The sequence below is a fragment of the Pipistrellus kuhlii genome, unplaced genomic scaffold, assembly GCF_014108245.1.
Source record: "Pipistrellus kuhlii isolate mPipKuh1 unplaced genomic scaffold, mPipKuh1.p scaffold_m20_p_9, whole genome shotgun sequence".
Classification (NCBI taxonomy): Eukaryota; Metazoa; Chordata; class Mammalia; order Chiroptera; family Vespertilionidae; genus Pipistrellus; species Pipistrellus kuhlii.
Genome location: NW_023425595.1, coordinates 22,963,660 through 22,982,381, shown reverse-complemented (window position 1 = coordinate 22,982,381; position 18,722 = coordinate 22,963,660). Strand labels below are relative to the sequence as shown.

General features: G+C 39.1%; 1 protein-coding gene across 21 annotated transcripts in view; it reads right to left on the bottom strand.

Annotated features, from left to right (window-relative positions):
* Positions 1–18,722, bottom strand: part of SOX6 (SRY-box transcription factor 6) — a 525,015-nt gene that overhangs the window by 14,835 nt on the left and 491,458 nt on the right. For 17 of the 21 annotated variants that reach the window (XM_045577988.1, XM_045577991.1, XM_045577992.1 and 14 more), the window contains 2 exons: positions 5,627–5,860; positions 2,868–3,084 (listed from right to left, as the gene is read on the bottom strand). In XM_045577988.1, coding sequence (XP_045433944.1) covers positions 2,868–3,084; positions 5,627–5,860 — 451 coding nt within the window. Of the gene's footprint in view, positions 1–2,861; positions 3,085–5,626; positions 5,861–18,722 lie in introns of all 21 variants that reach the window. The other 4 variants (XM_045577987.1, XM_045577994.1, XM_036426331.2 and 1 more) reach the window with 2 other exon arrangements.

The window sequence follows — 18,722 nt, the reverse complement described above, 5'->3', positions numbered from 1 at the left end:
AATCAGCAATAAATATTGACCTTACCTATTCTTTCAATAGATCAATAGCAATGTTTCAATTTCTTGTTTGTTTTTCCCTTTTGTAACAACGTCACATCTAATGCAGACCAATTTCCAAAGCTGAACCCCAGGAAGTGAATAATCTATCAAATACAACTATCTAAAAGAGAAGACAGTTCTTTAAGTGGGAATAATACCTGGCTTTATGTAGTAAGTATGACCAAGCAGGGCAGAAGAAAATACTCAGCACTGAGGATTAAAGAATGAGATATCCACTGGCCATTGCTTGCACATCTATAGCCCATCCCCAGGCTACAATGATGCTTCCATAAAGGACGCGCCCCCACCCCCAGTGACCCAAATCAGGATCCTTACTCTAAATTTCAAAGCTCCACTCACCACAGCCAATGATCTTAGTTTCTCTAGCTTCTAGGAACCCTTCCTCAAATAGCACAGCCATATTCATGACTATGCCAAAATAGGCCCCAAGCTTATTCTGAGGCAATGGGGTAAGGACAATTCCTCAGATATTTGGCATAACGCAGGCAGAGATAGGGATTTAAACCTTTGTTCTCTTCCCTTTCAGCAGAGGACTGCTAGAAGCCTCCATATCCTTCTCTTGTTTAGAGGACCATGTGATTTTACAAGCATCGTCATGTGTTTAGATAGTCTGATCCAGAGCTGTTTCCGTGTACCCTTTGGTAAAGGGAACTAAATTAAGCAGAATTACTGCATCTCAGATTTTCAAACAAGTACTAGAAACTAAAATGGAACCTTTGACAGCCTCCCACACTATGGTGAAAGAGACCCGTTATGTATTGCTAGATACACAGGGGACATGACTGAGAGAAGTGTGGGAATCACAAAGGGTCTCAAATTTAAACTTTTGATTCTCTGATCAAAAGAGCTTACGTACAGTCTCAGGGATACAATGGCAGGATTGAAAGAAAAGACGTATCACAGGGCCTTAAATTGGTGTTATGTTGCATATGACTATACTTCCTAAAGTCCATTGTGAATTGGTATTTTTGATAAATCCCCTAGTTAGCATGTGAGTAGGTCAATTATACCGCATTGTACTTTTGGCGTTAAAAGCATGATTTTAAGAAATGTAAACATTTATAATATAGGAGAATCTGATCATCGTGTTTTGCATGTCTTCATCTGTTACTAGATTAAGATCCTGACATAACACAGTGGCCTAAACCCCTCTTTACTGGAAAAGGTTCTGCAGTGGAAAGAAATTCATTGATTATCGAATGTGATGTAATGTACAGTTTTACTGTGATAGTAAATCCATATTTAATAGTAACGATGATAGAAATTCACCTTTATTGATATTGTACTAAGTAAGCACTATATAAAGTACTTTTAAAAGCACTGCCTCATTGAATCCTTTCAACAAGCATATTATTTGTTTCATTTCACACATGAGAAAACAGAAGGGTAGGGAAGTTAAATCATGCCCAAGTGGGTGGCACAGTTAGTATTTGCATCTCACCCACTCCAAAGCCCATGCTCCTCCCAGAGCATGCCAGCGCATTGTCCAGATTCACGCCCAGGCTGCTTTCATTGGCTCTTTTGTTGTTATTTTTATTCAGTTTACTATTTCAAATTCATTGTATGCTATAAATACAGGATTCTAAAACCAACATTTTGTTCCTTGGGTTTATTTTTTGAGTGTCCTTAAAACTAACTAGCTCCCAGAGGGAAGGTAGGGAAGGGTGGGAGTAAGGGGGAGAGGTCAACCAAGGAATTTTATGCATGTTTATGAGTCTAACCAATGGACACAGACAACAGGGGGGTGAGGGCATGAGTGTGGAGTGTGGAGGGGGGTAATGGGGAAATAAGGACACATATGTAACATTTAACCAATAAAGAAAAGCAACAACAACAACAACAAAAAAATAAACTAGCTCTTTACTTATCCTTCCAGGTCTCTCTTTTCTTCTTATTTCCCTGGCATCGCATGGCTCCTCAACTCTCTGTCCAGTTAACAGTGAATACAGCTTTCTCTTTACTTACTCTACTTTTCTCTCTCAAATTCTTTCCCAAGCATCTTCCCAATCTGATTCCAGCTGCCTCTCCGGCACCTCCAGAAAGTCCGCCCCCCCCCCCCCCCCCCCCCCGCTTCACCCCCTCCCTCCCGTGCTTCTGGGTCTGGCTGTGTTGGGACCTCCAGGCATCTGCATCCCCACTTATCCTGACTACTGTGGTTACAGGGGCCTCTTCTGAATGCAGACAGCCAGTCAGCCAAGTCGAAATTTATACCAGAAATATATTACCTAATTTTTAAACAAAATGACATGAAATCAGACTTGAAGATATCAAAAACATGTCTAGTTTTTTTGATTTAAGCAAGAAAATCCACATTGTTACTGTTTCCACCACAGAATAATTTACTGCAACGGGAGTTCTGGATCTTATGCCAGAAATGAGGTCCTCTAACCAATGTCAAGGCCAATTATCTTGTGGTGGATCCCACAACAAAAGCAGACTATTGTGATTAGAGTCAGAAGCACCACCCAGAGAAGTTGGAAGGCTTCTGGGGACTTCTTGCGTTCAGTTTTTCTCTTCTCTCCCCATGCGTCTGCTCACATACGCTACCAGGAACTTTGTGTGTGGGCACCGAGCATCTTGGGTTAGCTGGGGAGACGAGGACAGGGGCGATGGGTGGGAGTGACCTGCTGCAGGTCTGGATGTGAGCTGTGTGCTTGTGACACCATGAGAATGACCAGTCAAGCCCCTTCGACAGGTCACAGCCTCCTCCCTCCCCTAACCTCCATCCCAAACAAGCTGCCGGTAGCCATGCTGCGGTTCCTTGGTGGGAAGGGCAAACCCATGTGGCTACGTTCAGGGACACTTACCCCACAGTGAAGAACTGCCTCATCTCCTGTCTCCGAGACCTCATCAGTTGCTTGTACTCCCCGATCCGGAGCTTTTTGCCATCAACAATGCAGGTGCGCTTCGGTCGAGGTTTGTACTTATAGTTGGGGTACTTCTCTAAGTGGATTTTGCTTAGCCGGGCCTGCTCTTCATAATATGGTTGCTTCTCTTGGTTGGACATGGATTTCCAGCGAGACCCTGGACATAAAAAAATAACCTTAAGTGCCCAAATGGTGAAGGCAACATATTCCTGGCAAATACAACTAGGCATACCTCCCACCTGTGTTCTGAGTGGCCCCCAGTACCACATACCCCCGAGCCTCACAGCTAGTAGGCTAGACTATAGAGCAAAGCATAACTTTCTGTGATACATTATATTATTTCCCTCAATAACTTAAAAGATGGTATTACAATAAGTGCATTGTTTTAAAACATGTTTTTGCTGCTTAAAGGTCATCTCCCTCACCAAAGTCTTCCCCCCTCCCATCTGCCCATCTCTCTCCAGAGGGTTAAACACCTAATCTGCCTCCTTTCAATGTGTCAGGGCTCTCAGGAAAAGCATTTCTGGTTCCAGAAGCTCTAACATCTCTCTCACTCCAAGCATCGTTAGCAAAGCTATCGTTTGATAAGATGTCCGCAGATAGGATATCCCTCAACAGACCCTAACGCTCTGTGCATGCTGCCTTCCCTGGCCTAGGGTAATTAAAAAGCCTCAACTCCACTTAAGAAGCAATAGCATTGCAGCTGGAAGGTACTACTGGGATTATGTACACCACTTTCAAGTACTATAAACGTCCATTCAGAGCTGTACCAATGAAAGTACAAAAATTTTTTAATATGGTTTATCCAGGAAGAAGCAAAAGTATTCACTCCTCTAATATTGTTTATAAAGAATTATCTAAACACTTGACGAAGAAGGGATGTGTTTTTTCACATGTATCAAATTGCATTTTTGTGTCTCGCTGGCAAATAAAGTGGTAGCAGCTGTGCTGACTGGATGTGAGCTATTCTTCGGTGGAGATTTTTCATACATAAACAAATGGAGAAGTTGTACAAATATTCCCTGTAGCCAGCAATATCCTGGTCTGCCTTAATGGCCCATCCATCCCTGCTTCTTCCTGATGCTTGCGAATGTTGGAACAGACATGCAGGTAGCTCCTCGGTGTCCCCCTGGCTCCCAGTGGCTTCGAGCCCCACTCACAGAGGATGCTTGGTGCTCTGGTGCTTAAAGGTTTACATTTTAATGAATACACTTACTATATTCTTAATACTTTTTTTTTTACAGAGAATGCACACCAATAATATGGATTCCCCACAGCTGCCAAAATGGAAACAGAGGGGTTCTGTGCCCATCTGGGAGCCTACTCATACTGCTGCTAAAATGGCAAAAAAAAAAATTTTTTTTCAAAGTTAAATATCAAACTTTAAGAACAGAGAAACCTTGGTTTTCTTCAGGATGTCTATTAATTAGGACAAACTTAATATATGCATTGGGAGAATGTTGGTTTGCAAGGTATTTAAATTAGAAGGAATAATACCTCTGTGCATATCTCTGAAACTCTAAAAATAAATGCAATTGTAATGACATTCACTATCCATTGCAAAATCCAAATGGAAAAAAAGGGGGTAAATTTGTATTTGAACATTTCACCACTATTTGATCTCATGTATGTTTTAAATTTTCTTAGAGGTCACTGCCTCAAAATGCCTCAGATTCAAGTTAAATTATTTATACAGTGACAAAACATGTGTATTTGTGTGTGTCCAGATCACTGATATTCACTCAGGTTAAATATTTATTGCTTTTGAACAAAACATTTAAAAAATGAAAACCACAGTTTAAGTCTCTAATGTTTTTCGGCTTCTTTGCCGGCTCCCTTTGAGATTTTGTCACATCCTGACAGCTTAAATAGAACAGTGCCTTCTGTGTTTTTTCTTTTTTAAAGAGGAAACATGTTGACTGTAATGCCGCGTGTTGAATAAAATATGTTCAATATGTTGAGCACAATAATTCCAAACTGTATAATCCGCACGAGGCAAGCTTTACACTAATAGAACAAGGCTTGAGTCTAATCCTGAGAAACGGGAGGATCACTCCGGCAATTTCACCGCAAAATGCGTCTCTGCCCTGTGGTCTAATGTGTGCAGCTCGCTGCTATGAAATTCGAACTAGTCACATCGTATTAAAGTAAATGTAGCTTTTATTTTACAACTTCTGAAGTTATCATTAGAGGCACTGCTCTGCACTCCATGAACTTCACACTATGCGGGGGCTCACCCCCACGTCTGCGATGCGTTCTTTTCAGAGGGGCATGTGAACAAGAAGACTGCAGCCGAAAACTGCAGGCTCTGAGCATGCTTCCAAGTTTCACAGCCATTTAGGAATTTAAGGAGACGAGTAAGAAGGGGAGATAAAGCTTGTCTCCGCGACTGCTGTGTAGCAGTGACCTCTCAGCGTTGCCAAATTCATAGTATTAACACATCCTAGAAATAGTTTTGTCTCTAAAAGAAGTTTTTAGTCAGTCTTGCCCTGGCACCTTGTGGGTGTCTGAACTCCCAAAGCTAAATGCCACAGTCTGGAGCAGGGGATGCAAAGGTGGTGACGAAGGCTCTCGTGGCAGCTTGCCGGGCTACATCTAACTTCTGCAAACCGGTCTCCCTTAGGTATCAGACGGTGGCCCTGCCTCCCACTCTTGGGACACTCATGGGGTAGAAGGTCAGCCTCGGCGGCTGCACTCACCTAAAATTTTGCTAATGTTGGAGTTATGCATGTCGGGGAAGGCCTGAAGAATTTTCCTCCTCTCGTCCTTCGCCCAAACCATGAATGCATTCATTGGTCGCTTGATGTGTGGCTCGCTGCTGGCCCGGCCACGGGCATCCCTGTAGACTCGTGCTTCAGCCACAGTGGCACCTCCTGTTGGCCAACAATAATACTGCTGTAGTTTAGCTGCAGAGCCATTCATTGCTTTACTTCCTGTAATGTCAGGGCAGGAAGAACAAGACGGGTGATAAGCATTATTATCTGGATCGGGTAGCACGCCTTGCCGCCTGGTTCAGCTGCCTTCCCTAGGCCCTTCTCTCCTTTTGAAGGGACCTCTTGGAAGCAGAAGGCAGTTTCAGATGACAATTCACAGGCCCTTCTGACACAGGCCTCAGAGACACACCGGGCAGCATGAATGGTGGGTTTTTATACATCTAGTACATTTTTAAAAACAATCCGCTGCAAGTGATGATGAAGTAATGACGGGCATTTTTTAGGCTAAACTTTCCTGATGACATTCCTCTCTTTGAGAGCAGACCCTTACCTATCCTTTTAGCCTCATTTGCCAGAAATTGAAGCCACTTCAAACTGCCTCTTTCCCTCCAGTAGGATCTCTTTCACGATAGTGGGCCTGGGCCAGTGGTGTTCTCAGAGCCTGGAAAGAAGCCCTTTCTCCCACTCTTCACAGTAAGTCCCACTCCGCCCTCAGGGCCTGTTCTAATGTGGTGTGTCTCATGAATTAATTAAGTCAATAAAAATAGTAATTGAGCCATTACTGTGAGTTGGGCTTTAGGCCAGGTGCTAGGGATACAAAGGTGAATAAAACAGCCTCTGCTTTTAAGTAGCTCACAGTTCAGGGGGGCGACAGAGCCCAAAAGACAATTGTCACGGAGTATAAGGTAAGTGCTTATAATACTGAAGTAAACAGGGTTCCGAGAGGGCACCGAACAGGACAGCCAGCTAGTGCCCTAGGAGAGGTCCTACCTAAGTTGAGACCTAGAGGATGAATGAGAATTAGTATGTGAGCTAAGACAGATGAAAAGGGACAGGAGCAGCATCTGTAATGATGCCTTCAGGCTGCATTCATTTTGTTGCCTTTATGCTATATGCTCCAAAGTTATTACTTGTCTGTGTGACTATCTTTCTCTAATTGTTCTACTCCATCCCCAGGAATATGAGGCCCCTAAAGCTGGTGTTTGTGTTTACTCCCTCTCGTATCCCAGGATTTCCCACATAGCATGTCTTTATTTAATGTAAAAGATTGTTTGGTCTTCAACGCATATGCAAAAATAGTAGGCTAAAGGCATGCATTCCAAGGGTCCTGGTATATTTTCCTGCTGTTTAAGAGTAGTTCTTTAACATCCCCTAAAAAACTGTGTCTAAATTTCTGATATCAGTTATAGTTTCTGAAAAGGTGAGTCTAGTAACACCCTAGATTGAATGCCCCCTGAGGATACGGCAGGAACCGGCCGGGGTTCCAGTAAAGCACTTGGCAATGTAGAGTTTCAATTAGTAATGTGTGTTAAATTAGTGAATGATTGAATAAATCAATGCAATGACTGAACAGAGCTCCCGCTTGCCTCCATGCACCAGCATGACACACTGATGCATGCTTCACAATGTGACAGTGACAAAGCATCTCCTCGTAGATTGAGGGCTTCGCTAGTTAAGTGTAGTGTTGGGTGGACAGACGGCGAGCCAGCACTTCTCCTGCATAAAGCAGAAAACCTACCCCCAAAAGCTTAGAAGCAAAAAATACATTAAAACCAACATTTTTACTTTCTGGACAAAGTAAATCCTTTCAGCTCGTGAACTGATTATACAGGAACAACAGGACTCAATCAATTCCTGGCCCATCTCCTCCATTTCCAGATACCTTGATTGTGTAGAAATTCGTTTGTGTCAGATATAGGAATAAATCAGAACAATAAAGTACACTATTATTTGGCAAATACGGCCACGGTTTGTTGCAAACAAAAGGACCGAATGGGTGATAGTGTAAATTCTTTTCCAAACATGAAGGCGGGCAGAGGGGCCACTTTCTGAGGACCCTGCAATCAAAACCATTTTATAAACAGGCCTTCTTTTAGGTCTACTAGACAGAATGATCCCTTACATGAAAAGACTCAGATCCCAAGATGCATAACTAATATGCTACCTTTTTGCCACCATACCCACAGTACATTAATTTCATTTAAAATGCACTGACCATACAGGATAAATTGATTTCACTTTATATGGGTTTGACAGCCATGTTTATTGTGCAGTGAAATGTAGTGTAGCTTCCAGCTGACAATATCCATCAACACAGGGCAATATGCTGACTGCTGGGCCAGATGAAGGCATACATTACTCTGGAAGTGAAACACTCATTCAGACACGACAGTGTCTTCTCCTGAGGATCACTACGGTAATTTATGATGCCCTCCGTGCCATTATTTTACAACTGACATGGATGTAGCAATTTATATACTTGCATGCGTACACATAAAAGAAGACAGGCTTGTGGAGAATGCCATATGCAAAGACATTTCAATATTATTCTAAGTTAGTTACTATGCCACAGGTGATTGACATTGGAGATTTGCTCTTATTGTCATAGCTTTCTCTCCACCTCTAACAAACCTAAAATAGCCAGCTTTTATTCATTTAAAAGATGTATTTTTATTGTGAACAGGATGTTTTAATCTCCTACAAGCTAATAGGGATCATGGTGGAATTTTAGATTCTGTTTCAGTAGATCTTCTATTCCAGATCAATTGATTCTCCCAGACACATCCCACATATGCCCTGTCTCTCCCCCTCAGTTCATTCCACACTCTTAGCATATCCTTTCCACTCTCTTCTCTCTTACTAACCTTTACGTTTTTCCAAGGAAGAGAGTTCAGGTTTTACCCCACCAACTGCTCTCCACTGACCTTGCCTCTTTCTCCCATAGTACATTTTGTCTCATGACACTGACACTGGGTTAATTACACAGCAGATCTCTAGGAGTCATAGGGGTGTTCTAGAAAATTAAGAAATCCAAGCATGGTACAGAGTATAAAATACAAATTAGGAAAGAGAAAATAGAAAATGCTCTGTGTCATAGCACTCCTCTCTTTTTTCTTGTCTCCTCTTCTCTCTTCCAAGGGGAGTAAATTGAAAAAATGAATGGGGACATCCCAAGGAAAACTAGGAATGTTGTGTTTATGAACCAAGATTTGGGAAGAAAAAGAGACTTACCCTGGGAGATAATTTTTAAACTGAAGATCTGTTCAGAATCAGAATTTTAAGGAAGTATTAAGAGGCCCCAAAATCAAAAGAATATTTAGAAAGTGTCCTTTAATTTCCCCAAACTTTGCTTTATGAAACAGAATGTTTAGAGAATAATTGTTGCAATAATATAAATACATATTAAAATCAGAACTTTAAAAATGGATTCTATGAAAGCCCTTTTAAACACATAAAGAAAATTCTATAGAACACTAAAAGATTGTTTTCAAAGGTATGCTATTAGTTTGAATATTTGAAGCCTAAAAAATCCATGTTCTGTTCTAATTAACTTTAAAATCTACATATCAAGTGTGACTTCAAATTGCTTCATTCATTTTTGAAAATAACATCAAGGTGTTTTTTTCTTTCTTCTTTTTTTTTTTTAAAGCCACTTTATCCTAAAATAGCCAATGCTCTGTGTCAGAATCCGGAATTGTCCTAGGGAATGTCTCACAATCTATAAGGCATCTTCTTTTACTTTTTGTAGCAGAGGAATCATTTATTCATGTTGTGTCTCCTCATGGAAAGCAGTTGGAAGAAGCTTAGAACCACAGCTATGTACCTGGACTACTGCTTTCAGCTGATCCAAGAGTCTTTAATTACCGACAAAAGCATTCCTAAATGACAGTTGCTAAAGGACCAGAGGTCATCAGAACCACATTAGGTACACTGGTCCTCTGTACTCCCAGCATTCCTGCTCTCTCCAACTTCGCCGAGGGGCTTGGATTGATTAATTCACCCTTCATCTCCCATATCACAGTTTGTGTAAAGGCAAACTTTCAGTGAGGTACAGAAAGATCGTGTATGGGGAGAAAATAGAAATTATAAAGGAAAAGACTTCTTTAGGAATCTGAGATTTAAATGATTTAAAGAGAAGACAGAAAGTTGAGTTTTTCCAGGTGGGTTGGAAAGAGAGCCAGTTTAACCATCATAGCCTTATGGCAATGGTCCTAAACTAATCCTAGAGAGGCCCCCTTCCTGGGTAAATTCCAAGAGTTATGTGAGTGAATGAGTAAGTGTTTGGTGTGTGCTTTTGTACACATAAAGTTCTCACTAAGGAGGAGCTTTAGCTAATTCTATAATGTTCCTGGTAATCATTTATGCGTGCATTAAATTCAGCAAACACTTCTGACACATTTTAGGTATACCCAGCATTGTGATCAGGTATTCAAAGAATAACAACACATGTGCCTTGCTTTTAAGAAATTTGGTCCAGTGAGGGAAACAGATACATAAAGAAAAAATTACAAAGCAGTGCAAGTACTAACAAAGGTAATTTTAATATACTTTAATATTTAGCAGATAAGATAAGCTATTAATGATATTGGAATGGACAGAGATGTATATCAGGAAGGCTTCAGAGAAGAGTTGGTGCTTGAAAACATCTTAATGGAAGAGTAAGACTTTACCAGCAGGTATGGGTATAAAAGCACTCCTGGCTGGAGAATCAGCACGAATGAAGGCACAGAGTTATAGTAAAAGCATAGTAGGTTATGAGGAATAAAAAGAAGCTGGCTACGGCTTGGGCTTATAGAGAAAACAGAAGAATATTAAGAGATGAAATTAGGAAAGTAAGCAGGGGCCAGATTGCTAAATACTCTTGAATGCCAAGCCAAGAATTGTTTAAGGTGATTAAGCAGACATGAATAAATATTTTCTAGAAGAGATCAAAATAAAAACTTAGTGAGAAATTACCACTGAATGGTCTCAATGATCACTAGTAAATTGGTAATAAGGAATAGAGAAAGACAAGGCGAATAAATACCTCACAAGCCCAATGCAACTTACACTTTGTCAGACAGAATGTGATCTATGCAAAATGTTGGCACAAAAGATTCTCTTCTGGAATCTAGTTCTGGTAATGGCAGAATAGCTTATGTCAGACTAACCCTCAAGCAGATAATAATTACAAACTCTGGAAAAAATATGAAAGAGCAACCATTCGAAGTCACTGGAGATTTACCAAAATTAAAAAGAAACTGGAGAGGATTCAATCCTAGAAAGAAAGGAATTTCACTGAAATCCTTTTTTTTTTTTCATAGCTTTTCCATGAAGACACTCTGTAGTCTGCCTAGACTTCACAGTATCTTCTGACACATTTATCCAATTAAGACTGACTTTCTGTTTTCATTCTAGCTATTCCACAATTTCAACAGGATCAGCAAGTAATTTAACTGCCTTCTAACACAAAAATTAACATTCTTAATAAAGGAGGGTAATAAAAACCAGAGTTTCCACAATGTACAATACATAATAAAAATTACTAGTTGTTCAAACAACCTGGAAAATGTGACCCAGAAACAAACAAACAAACAAAGGTCAACAGAAAGAGTAGAGGAGATGACTCAGACAGTGTAATGAGTAGATAAGCACTTTAAAGTATCTATCATAAATATGTTCAAGGATTTAAAGAAAAAGCTTGTCATAATGAATGTATAGAAAGGGAAGAGCTCAACATAGAAATAAAATAAATAATGGAAATTCTATTATAGAACTGCAAAATATATTTGACATGAAAATTCACTGAATAGCCTTCACAGAGGTTTGTAGTTCAGATAATGGGTCCCTGTACTTGAAAATACATAAAAAGAAATTATGAATACTATCAAAAACATTAAGGGGAAAAAGCTGAAAAAGTAAAAAGAGACTCAATAATAGGCAGAACAATATTAAGTGTCCTAAAACACATGTAATTAGAATTCCAGAAAAAGAGAAGAGGAAGAATCATAACTGAAAGTACTTGGAAAAAAAACAACACTGCCTGAAAATTAACTGAAGTGGGTGAAAAACATTAATTTATAGGTATAAGACATCCAGATATGCAGTCAGTATAGATACAAAGAAAATCATATCTAGACAGTAGTCAAATTTCTAAAAACCGTAGACAAAGAGAAAGCACATACAAGGTAACAAAAATACAAACAATAGCTGATTAGAAACCACAAAAACTAGAAGACTATTGAACATCCTTAGAATGTTGAAAGAAGAAAAAAATAAAGCTCAATTCAGGATTTTATCCAGTGAACATATTTCAAAAATGAATGTGAAATACATTTTCAAATAAATAAAAGCTAAGAGAATTAATTACCTGTAGAATCATAATAAAGTGGATAGATATGTGGAAAAAGTAAACCTTGATCTCTTATCACATACTACGCTCAATAATTAATTTGAGATGAATCCTAACAAAACTAAAGCAACAACTGTAACAATCCTCAAGGAATAAATATGAGGATATTTTAGTGAACTTGGAATAGCAAAGATTCTTAGATATGGCATATAAATCATGAAATGTACTAGGAAAATGTTAAATTGAATTTTATTAAAATTAAGACTGCTCATCAAAAGTCATTGTTAAGGAAACCAATGTCAAGGCACAGACTGGGAAAAGACATTCACAATGCTCATATCTAACAAGACCTTGTATCAAGAATATACAATATATGCCTGGCCTGCATGGCTCAGTAATTGATCATCGACCTATGAACCAGAAGGTCACGGTTCAATTACATGGTCAGGCACGTGCCTGGTTTTGAGCTTGATCCCCAGTGTGGGGTGTGTAAGACATCCAGATATGCATGATGTCTTACACACCCAGTTGATCATGATTCTCTCTCATCATTGATGTTTCTATCTCTCTCTCCCTCACCCTTTCTCTCTGAAATCAATAAAAATAAATTTTAAAAAGAGTATGCAACACTGGCAAAGATGTTCTCCAATGAAGTGGACTTTCTTGTTGCTTTGTTGGTTTCTTTTGCTATAAAGATCTTCACGAAAACAAAAACAAAATAAACAATCTAATTTAAAAAAGGGTAGAAGGTTTAAATAAACACTTTACAAAAGAAAATATAGTTACGACTAATGAGCACTTGAAATGGAAATCCATATCATTAGTAATCAGGAAAATGCAACTTTAAACAACAATGATATTCCATTTCCCACCTGCTAAAATGGCTTACTGCATTAAATATTGGCAGGTAGATAGAGCAAGTGTAACTCTAATGTATTGGTGTGAATTGGCATAACCATTTTGGAAAACAGTTCCCAGTTTATTATAAAGAAAAATACACCCAGCAATTCTACTCCAAGGAACTCACTCAAAACAAATGAAAAACAGTTTTTAAGGAATACATTTATATAAGAACATCATTGTAGTTTTATTCATAACCAAAGATGGAAAATAATTGGAGAATAAACAAATTGTGGTATATACATATAATAAGATAATACTCAAAATAAAACTGTTTTAACACTTAGTTTAAAAATAAAGATAGAATAAAAGAATGAAAGTAAAACAGAAAACCAAACAAACAAAAGTGATCTTTTTGGAAAGATTCTCTTTTCTGTTGACCTGAGTGTATCGTATATTCAGGCCACTGTGAACTCAAAAAGATGGTTTCTTTTTCTAAAAAAGAACCATTAAAAGGGGGGGAAGGGCTTATTAATGAAAAGAGACATGACTGTATATCACTGGGTTGCTTGACAATCATAGTATTTTAAAGTACTTCAGTTTACCAACAGAACAGTTGATTTTCTCCTGTGGGATTTTGGAAATAGTTAGGTAGATTTGATAGGCCCTATTTGGGTTATTAGATAATAGTAAGTGCATCAGAAACAAAAATGTTGAAGATGAAGAAATTTCAGAAAGGGACACAAACAGTTAGGGAACAAGGGTATTAATATTACGCACATCAGATAGTTTTATCATGTTCATCCTACCAAATCTATCTTAATATTATGGAGCCTAATTCAGTATGTTGTAGATATGGATGACAGCTATCTATCTATAATTATAGAAGTTCTGAAAACTTTGCATTCCCACTTCCTGCCAGAATGTGAGCTTACTTTCATTATAAGATGGCTGCTTAGAATTCCAATTTGATTTCTTCTTGTAAAATAACCAAACTTAAATAAAGTAACCACTTTGGCTATCCTAGTAATTTACTTGACAGAAAAATACATTTCATGTTTGAGCCAGAGCCTTAATCATTAGGGAAATGAAGCGTTCATCTTCTGTGAAGAAGGGATGCCAGGGTTGAAGAGTATGGTTTGTTTTCTATGCCTTTTATAAAAGACTAGTAGCCCATCATGTGATATTGCGCACAGTAGGGAACCGTGCTGCTTTCTCAGGAGATGTGCAGCTTCTACAAGAGGCGGAAGTGAGCATGGGTGCCAAGAGGGAGCCACACTGCTTCTGTCGGAGGTGGGCCTGCTGTCTCCTCTCTGGGCCTGTGGAGGCTGCGGGTGGCATTCTTGTCCCCCAGTGGCCCTCCATCGCCATGACGACAAAGCAAGCATTCCACCAGGTCGCTCACACTGTCCACTCTCAGCAGCAGCCTCTCCAGGACTAGGGGGACTCTGGTGAGGCTGAGGGGACTGGGTGATGCATCTGTGGCTATGGGTGCCACCATCTTTGTGATGGAGTGATGGTTAATTTGCATATTACCCTTTTATTAGATAGGATTAGCTAAATAGGTTAGCAGGTGTCATCATTTAAAGAAGGTGAATTCAAAATATGGATGGCATAGCTTTTCTGCACTAAAGGTTGATGAAAGAATAGAAACCAGTGGTGCAAAAACAAAAGATGAATTACTTATGGTACTTTGATTAAGGTGTACATTTTTCATTTGTCAATGTATGGGAAATCATAGGCAAATTTTTATTTCCCTGTTTTTATCTTAAGGTTCTTTAATTCCACTATCAACAAATATTCTACTTACCTCAAGAATTGAACTTATCTGTACCAAGAAATTCACTGAAAAAACTAGAGAGGTAGGTAGGAAGGTAGGCAGGTAGGTAGATAGATAATAGATGAAAAAAAGAAAGGAAGAAAGGAAGGAAGGAAGGAAGGAAGGAAGGAAGGAAGGAAGGAAGGAAGGAAGGAGAGATATAGAACACTTTGGAAATAGACATGTCACTAATTAGAATACCAAAGTAATTCTTTAAAGAACAATTTACCTTTTTGACTACACCAGGTCAAAGATCAATTTATAGGATAGAAACACTAGGCATGTAGTGTTACATGCTGTTAAGTTGACTCTGACTCCTGGCATCCCTTATGAATGAGTGATGTCTACAATGTTCTGTCCTCAACAGCCCTGCTCAGCTCCTGTGGACGCATTCCTATGGCTTCTTTTACGAAGTTAATCCCTCTCATATTTGGTCTTTCTTTTCTCCAGCTGCCTTCTAGTCTCTTGAGCACTGCTGTGTTTTCCAAAGAATCCTGCCTTCTCATGATGTGCCCAAAGTAGAACAGCTTCAGTTTTGCCATTTTTTTAACATAAAATAATATTTACAAAGTGCTTTCAGTAAATATATTATTTCTTTAATCCTCTTTATAATCCTTTGACATAGGCAGAAGGGTAGATATATTTGTCCCATTTTATAAGTGAAGAAATCAAGATTCAGAAGAGTTACGTTACCTTTTCCTAAAATAACCAGTTGCTTATTACTGCTACTAAGAAACAGTGCCAGACCCACCAGAACCTCTGTCTCTCACTTCCCATATGGTGCATTTCTCCTACACCAAAGCTACCCCAGCCCTCGTTCAGTGATCTGAAATAAGTCTGAGTTTTAAAGCCCACTGTCCCTTTAACAGAACATTACTTTCCCCCTGTAAGGATGCCATTTCCATGCACAGCTAAGCACATTAGAGGAGCCCATTACCAGTTATGAAGTTCATGCCACGATCTAATTGGTCACTGAAATACTGTCCCACCAGAGATGCAAGAGCATGCAAAGAAAAGCACTTAAAGATTGAAAATATAGCAGGGACTGAAACGATGCTAAATTAATGCATTCCTTAGTTGCAGGATTAGGAGCAAGTGTTATTGTGAATAAGTCTTCTATTTTTTCCTATTGGAAACTCCATTCTCTTAAAAGATCAACAAGAAGAACCAAAAGAGAATTCCCTAAGGTCAGCTCTAAGGAAACATAAACCTCTAATTCAATAACTCTGCTACTGCTTTGGAAAAAAAAAAAAAAAAAAAAAAGGCTTTATTATTGCACCATCCATATGGAGCCAATTGGACATTAATGACTAATCAATCCCTCCCTTTTCTATTCTACTTAAAGTGTCACAAACCATGTTTAGATTAGCCCATTTCCTGCTTAGGATTGCTCAAGATGTCTTTTGTTCTTTCAGGACCAGCCTGATGGAGGCAGCTTAAACAAACACAGGACCAGAGTGGCGCAGGAGTTATAAAGTGCCATATGTGAATGAACAAAGGGGCTATACTAAAGCCTTTTGTGGTATTTGTTAATGTTTTTCATCTGAGCTTAAAAAGGCTTAATGACTTTGTGGTGAGCTGATGCATGTGGCTCGTGGCTTTACAAAATGAAGGAAATTCTAACCAGTGAAATACCAGTCCGTGTTTTCAAGAGTCTCTTGCTTTCAGTTTTGGTGCTGTGTTTACTTTTTTTTTTTTTTTTTTTTTTTTTTTTTTTTTTTTTTTTTTAAGATTCTCAAGTTGTATTTGCTTTACACAGAGCCCTTTACCTTGTTTCAACTATAGGATCCAAGGGCAACTGGGATAACTTATGTGATTCTTTATTTTAATGGTCTGGAAGTAACAGAGAACATCAAATACTCCACTTACTATCTATTTGGTATTTGTATGCACAGGAGGAAGGCTTACAAGCTGTTGAACCAGGTGAAAAGGCAGCGCTTACATCGGAACTAGAGACTTCTGTGGATGAAATAAGACAACAATAGGTCTGGCTTCCTAAGTTTTCAAAGAACCAGGCTCAGATTCAAGTCGATTCCCTGGGAGAAGACAGAGGCTGGTGAAAAGCCAGGGGACTAAATAATTCATGTGGCTCAGCAGCTTCTGGCTTCATCCAATTCAGTTCACTACCTAGACTCTCCATGAAATTAAGAAGCACAAACCCAGATGAAGCAGACCTCAGTGTTGGTTAACAAAGATACCACTAAATCCATTGTCTTATTTCCATACTTACCTCATCAACTGCCTAGGGCTCGCTGTCTCTGCTGGCTGACTAGCCTTCTAGCTTTAAAAACTATTATCAAAATAAATGTAATTGGTCTCTTTTCTTCATTTAATTTATTCTAAGGAATGTGCCTCTTATTAGAATGAGAGCTGTAGAAGATGGGTGCAGTAGAAAGTAATCTTTTATTCGGGTGGGTATACAGGAATAGACAATATTAAAAGGAGATGGCTCAAGGATTTGGGGAAACCAACTCAATTTTATGGTCCACCAAAGTGTTTTTGCCCTGAGAATCTGGTGAAAGTATTTGAAAGCTATCTAATATATGTAAGATTTGAAATATTTAAAAAAAATAGAACTAAACTGTATTAAATATGCCTAAGACCCAACCATGAGAGACCACCTCACATCTCTCCACTTCCCACATGTGAGAACTGAAACCAGATTAAACTTCTCAGTCTGAACAATAACAAAAAAGGACCATTATCTTATACATTTATGGATCAGCTTTTTATGAAGGACTCATTGGAATAGCAAAGGATTAGGATTACTTACTCTAAGTAAGAAATTAAGACAAGGGACTGTGGACAGTTGTGTTTTTTTCTTTTTCTTTTTCTTTCTCCCTCACTAACAGTTCTACTACTCTGCAGCATGGACTAGCATTATCCTTTTTCATTTTGTCCTACATAGGATCATCCTTCCCAGTTAAAAGTGAGCTTATCTTGAAAGCAACATTAAGTGATTTCTCTGTAGTGAAAGTATGTAAACCATGTATATGCACATATACACATACATATACATATACATTTATATAAACCAGTAAAACTGAAATTTGTATATTTAGTATAAGTTTTAAATGATTGAATACATTGAAATTCTTACGGAATTCTTCTGTCCATATTAAAAGTTTTAGTTCAGAGTTACTTTCACAGTCTATTCCTAAATGCACAGTCTACAGTAGAATGCAAATGCCAATGGATTCTTGACTTTTTGGAATAAATTAGAAGCACGGTTAACATAACTTAAAGGGGGAGGGGGAGGTTGCTCTCAAACCCAATCCTGACCTTAAGCAGAGAGAATTAAAGAGCACTCCAAATTGGCATGATTCTTTAAATCCTACCAACCTGAGGTTGGGCTGAATTCTGTAGCCTGCAGATGGGAAGTTAGGTGGCTCTTGCTGCCAAGAGAGGAGGACTCTGGGACAGGGTCAATACTTCAAAAAACTATGCAGTCAGTCCAAACATGGAGCTAGGCCTCCATGGGTTATGGCAGTGGTCGGCAAAATCATTAGTCAACAGAGCCAAATAGCAACAGTACAATGATTGAAATTTCTTTTGAGAGCCAAATTTTTAAAACAAACTATATAGGTAGGTACATTGTTATTAACTTAATTAAGGTACTCCTAAGCTGGCCCTTGCTAAAAACTCAAGGGGCCAAAGAGCCACATGTGGCTCTCGAGCCGCGGTTTGACCACTAGCAGTAGTTTTAACCACCGGGCTAGGGTTTATTCTAATGTGTTGGTATGGAAAGCAGACATACCTGCTGCTGAGGAGGCATGGACCGATTTTACAGTCCCACTGGGAACAGATGTTGGCTGCTCTTGTCTTGAGTCTAATTTTCATGGTAGATAGTGTTAATCTTTTCTCGCCCAATTGCTGCAGCAAGATGGGGAAGTACTTCTGTTTGATTCAGCAGTGGCACAGACAAGTGTTTCTTCTCCAGAGTAGAGGACATACAGTCAGAAAATAGATGTTTTCGTGTGTGTGTATGTGTGTGTGTGTTGATTATATACACTGTCACTGGTACTCCTTTAGCAAAGGCAGTTCAATGAAAACCAGCTCCTGGATTCCTCACTAACGAGAGTCTGAGTCTT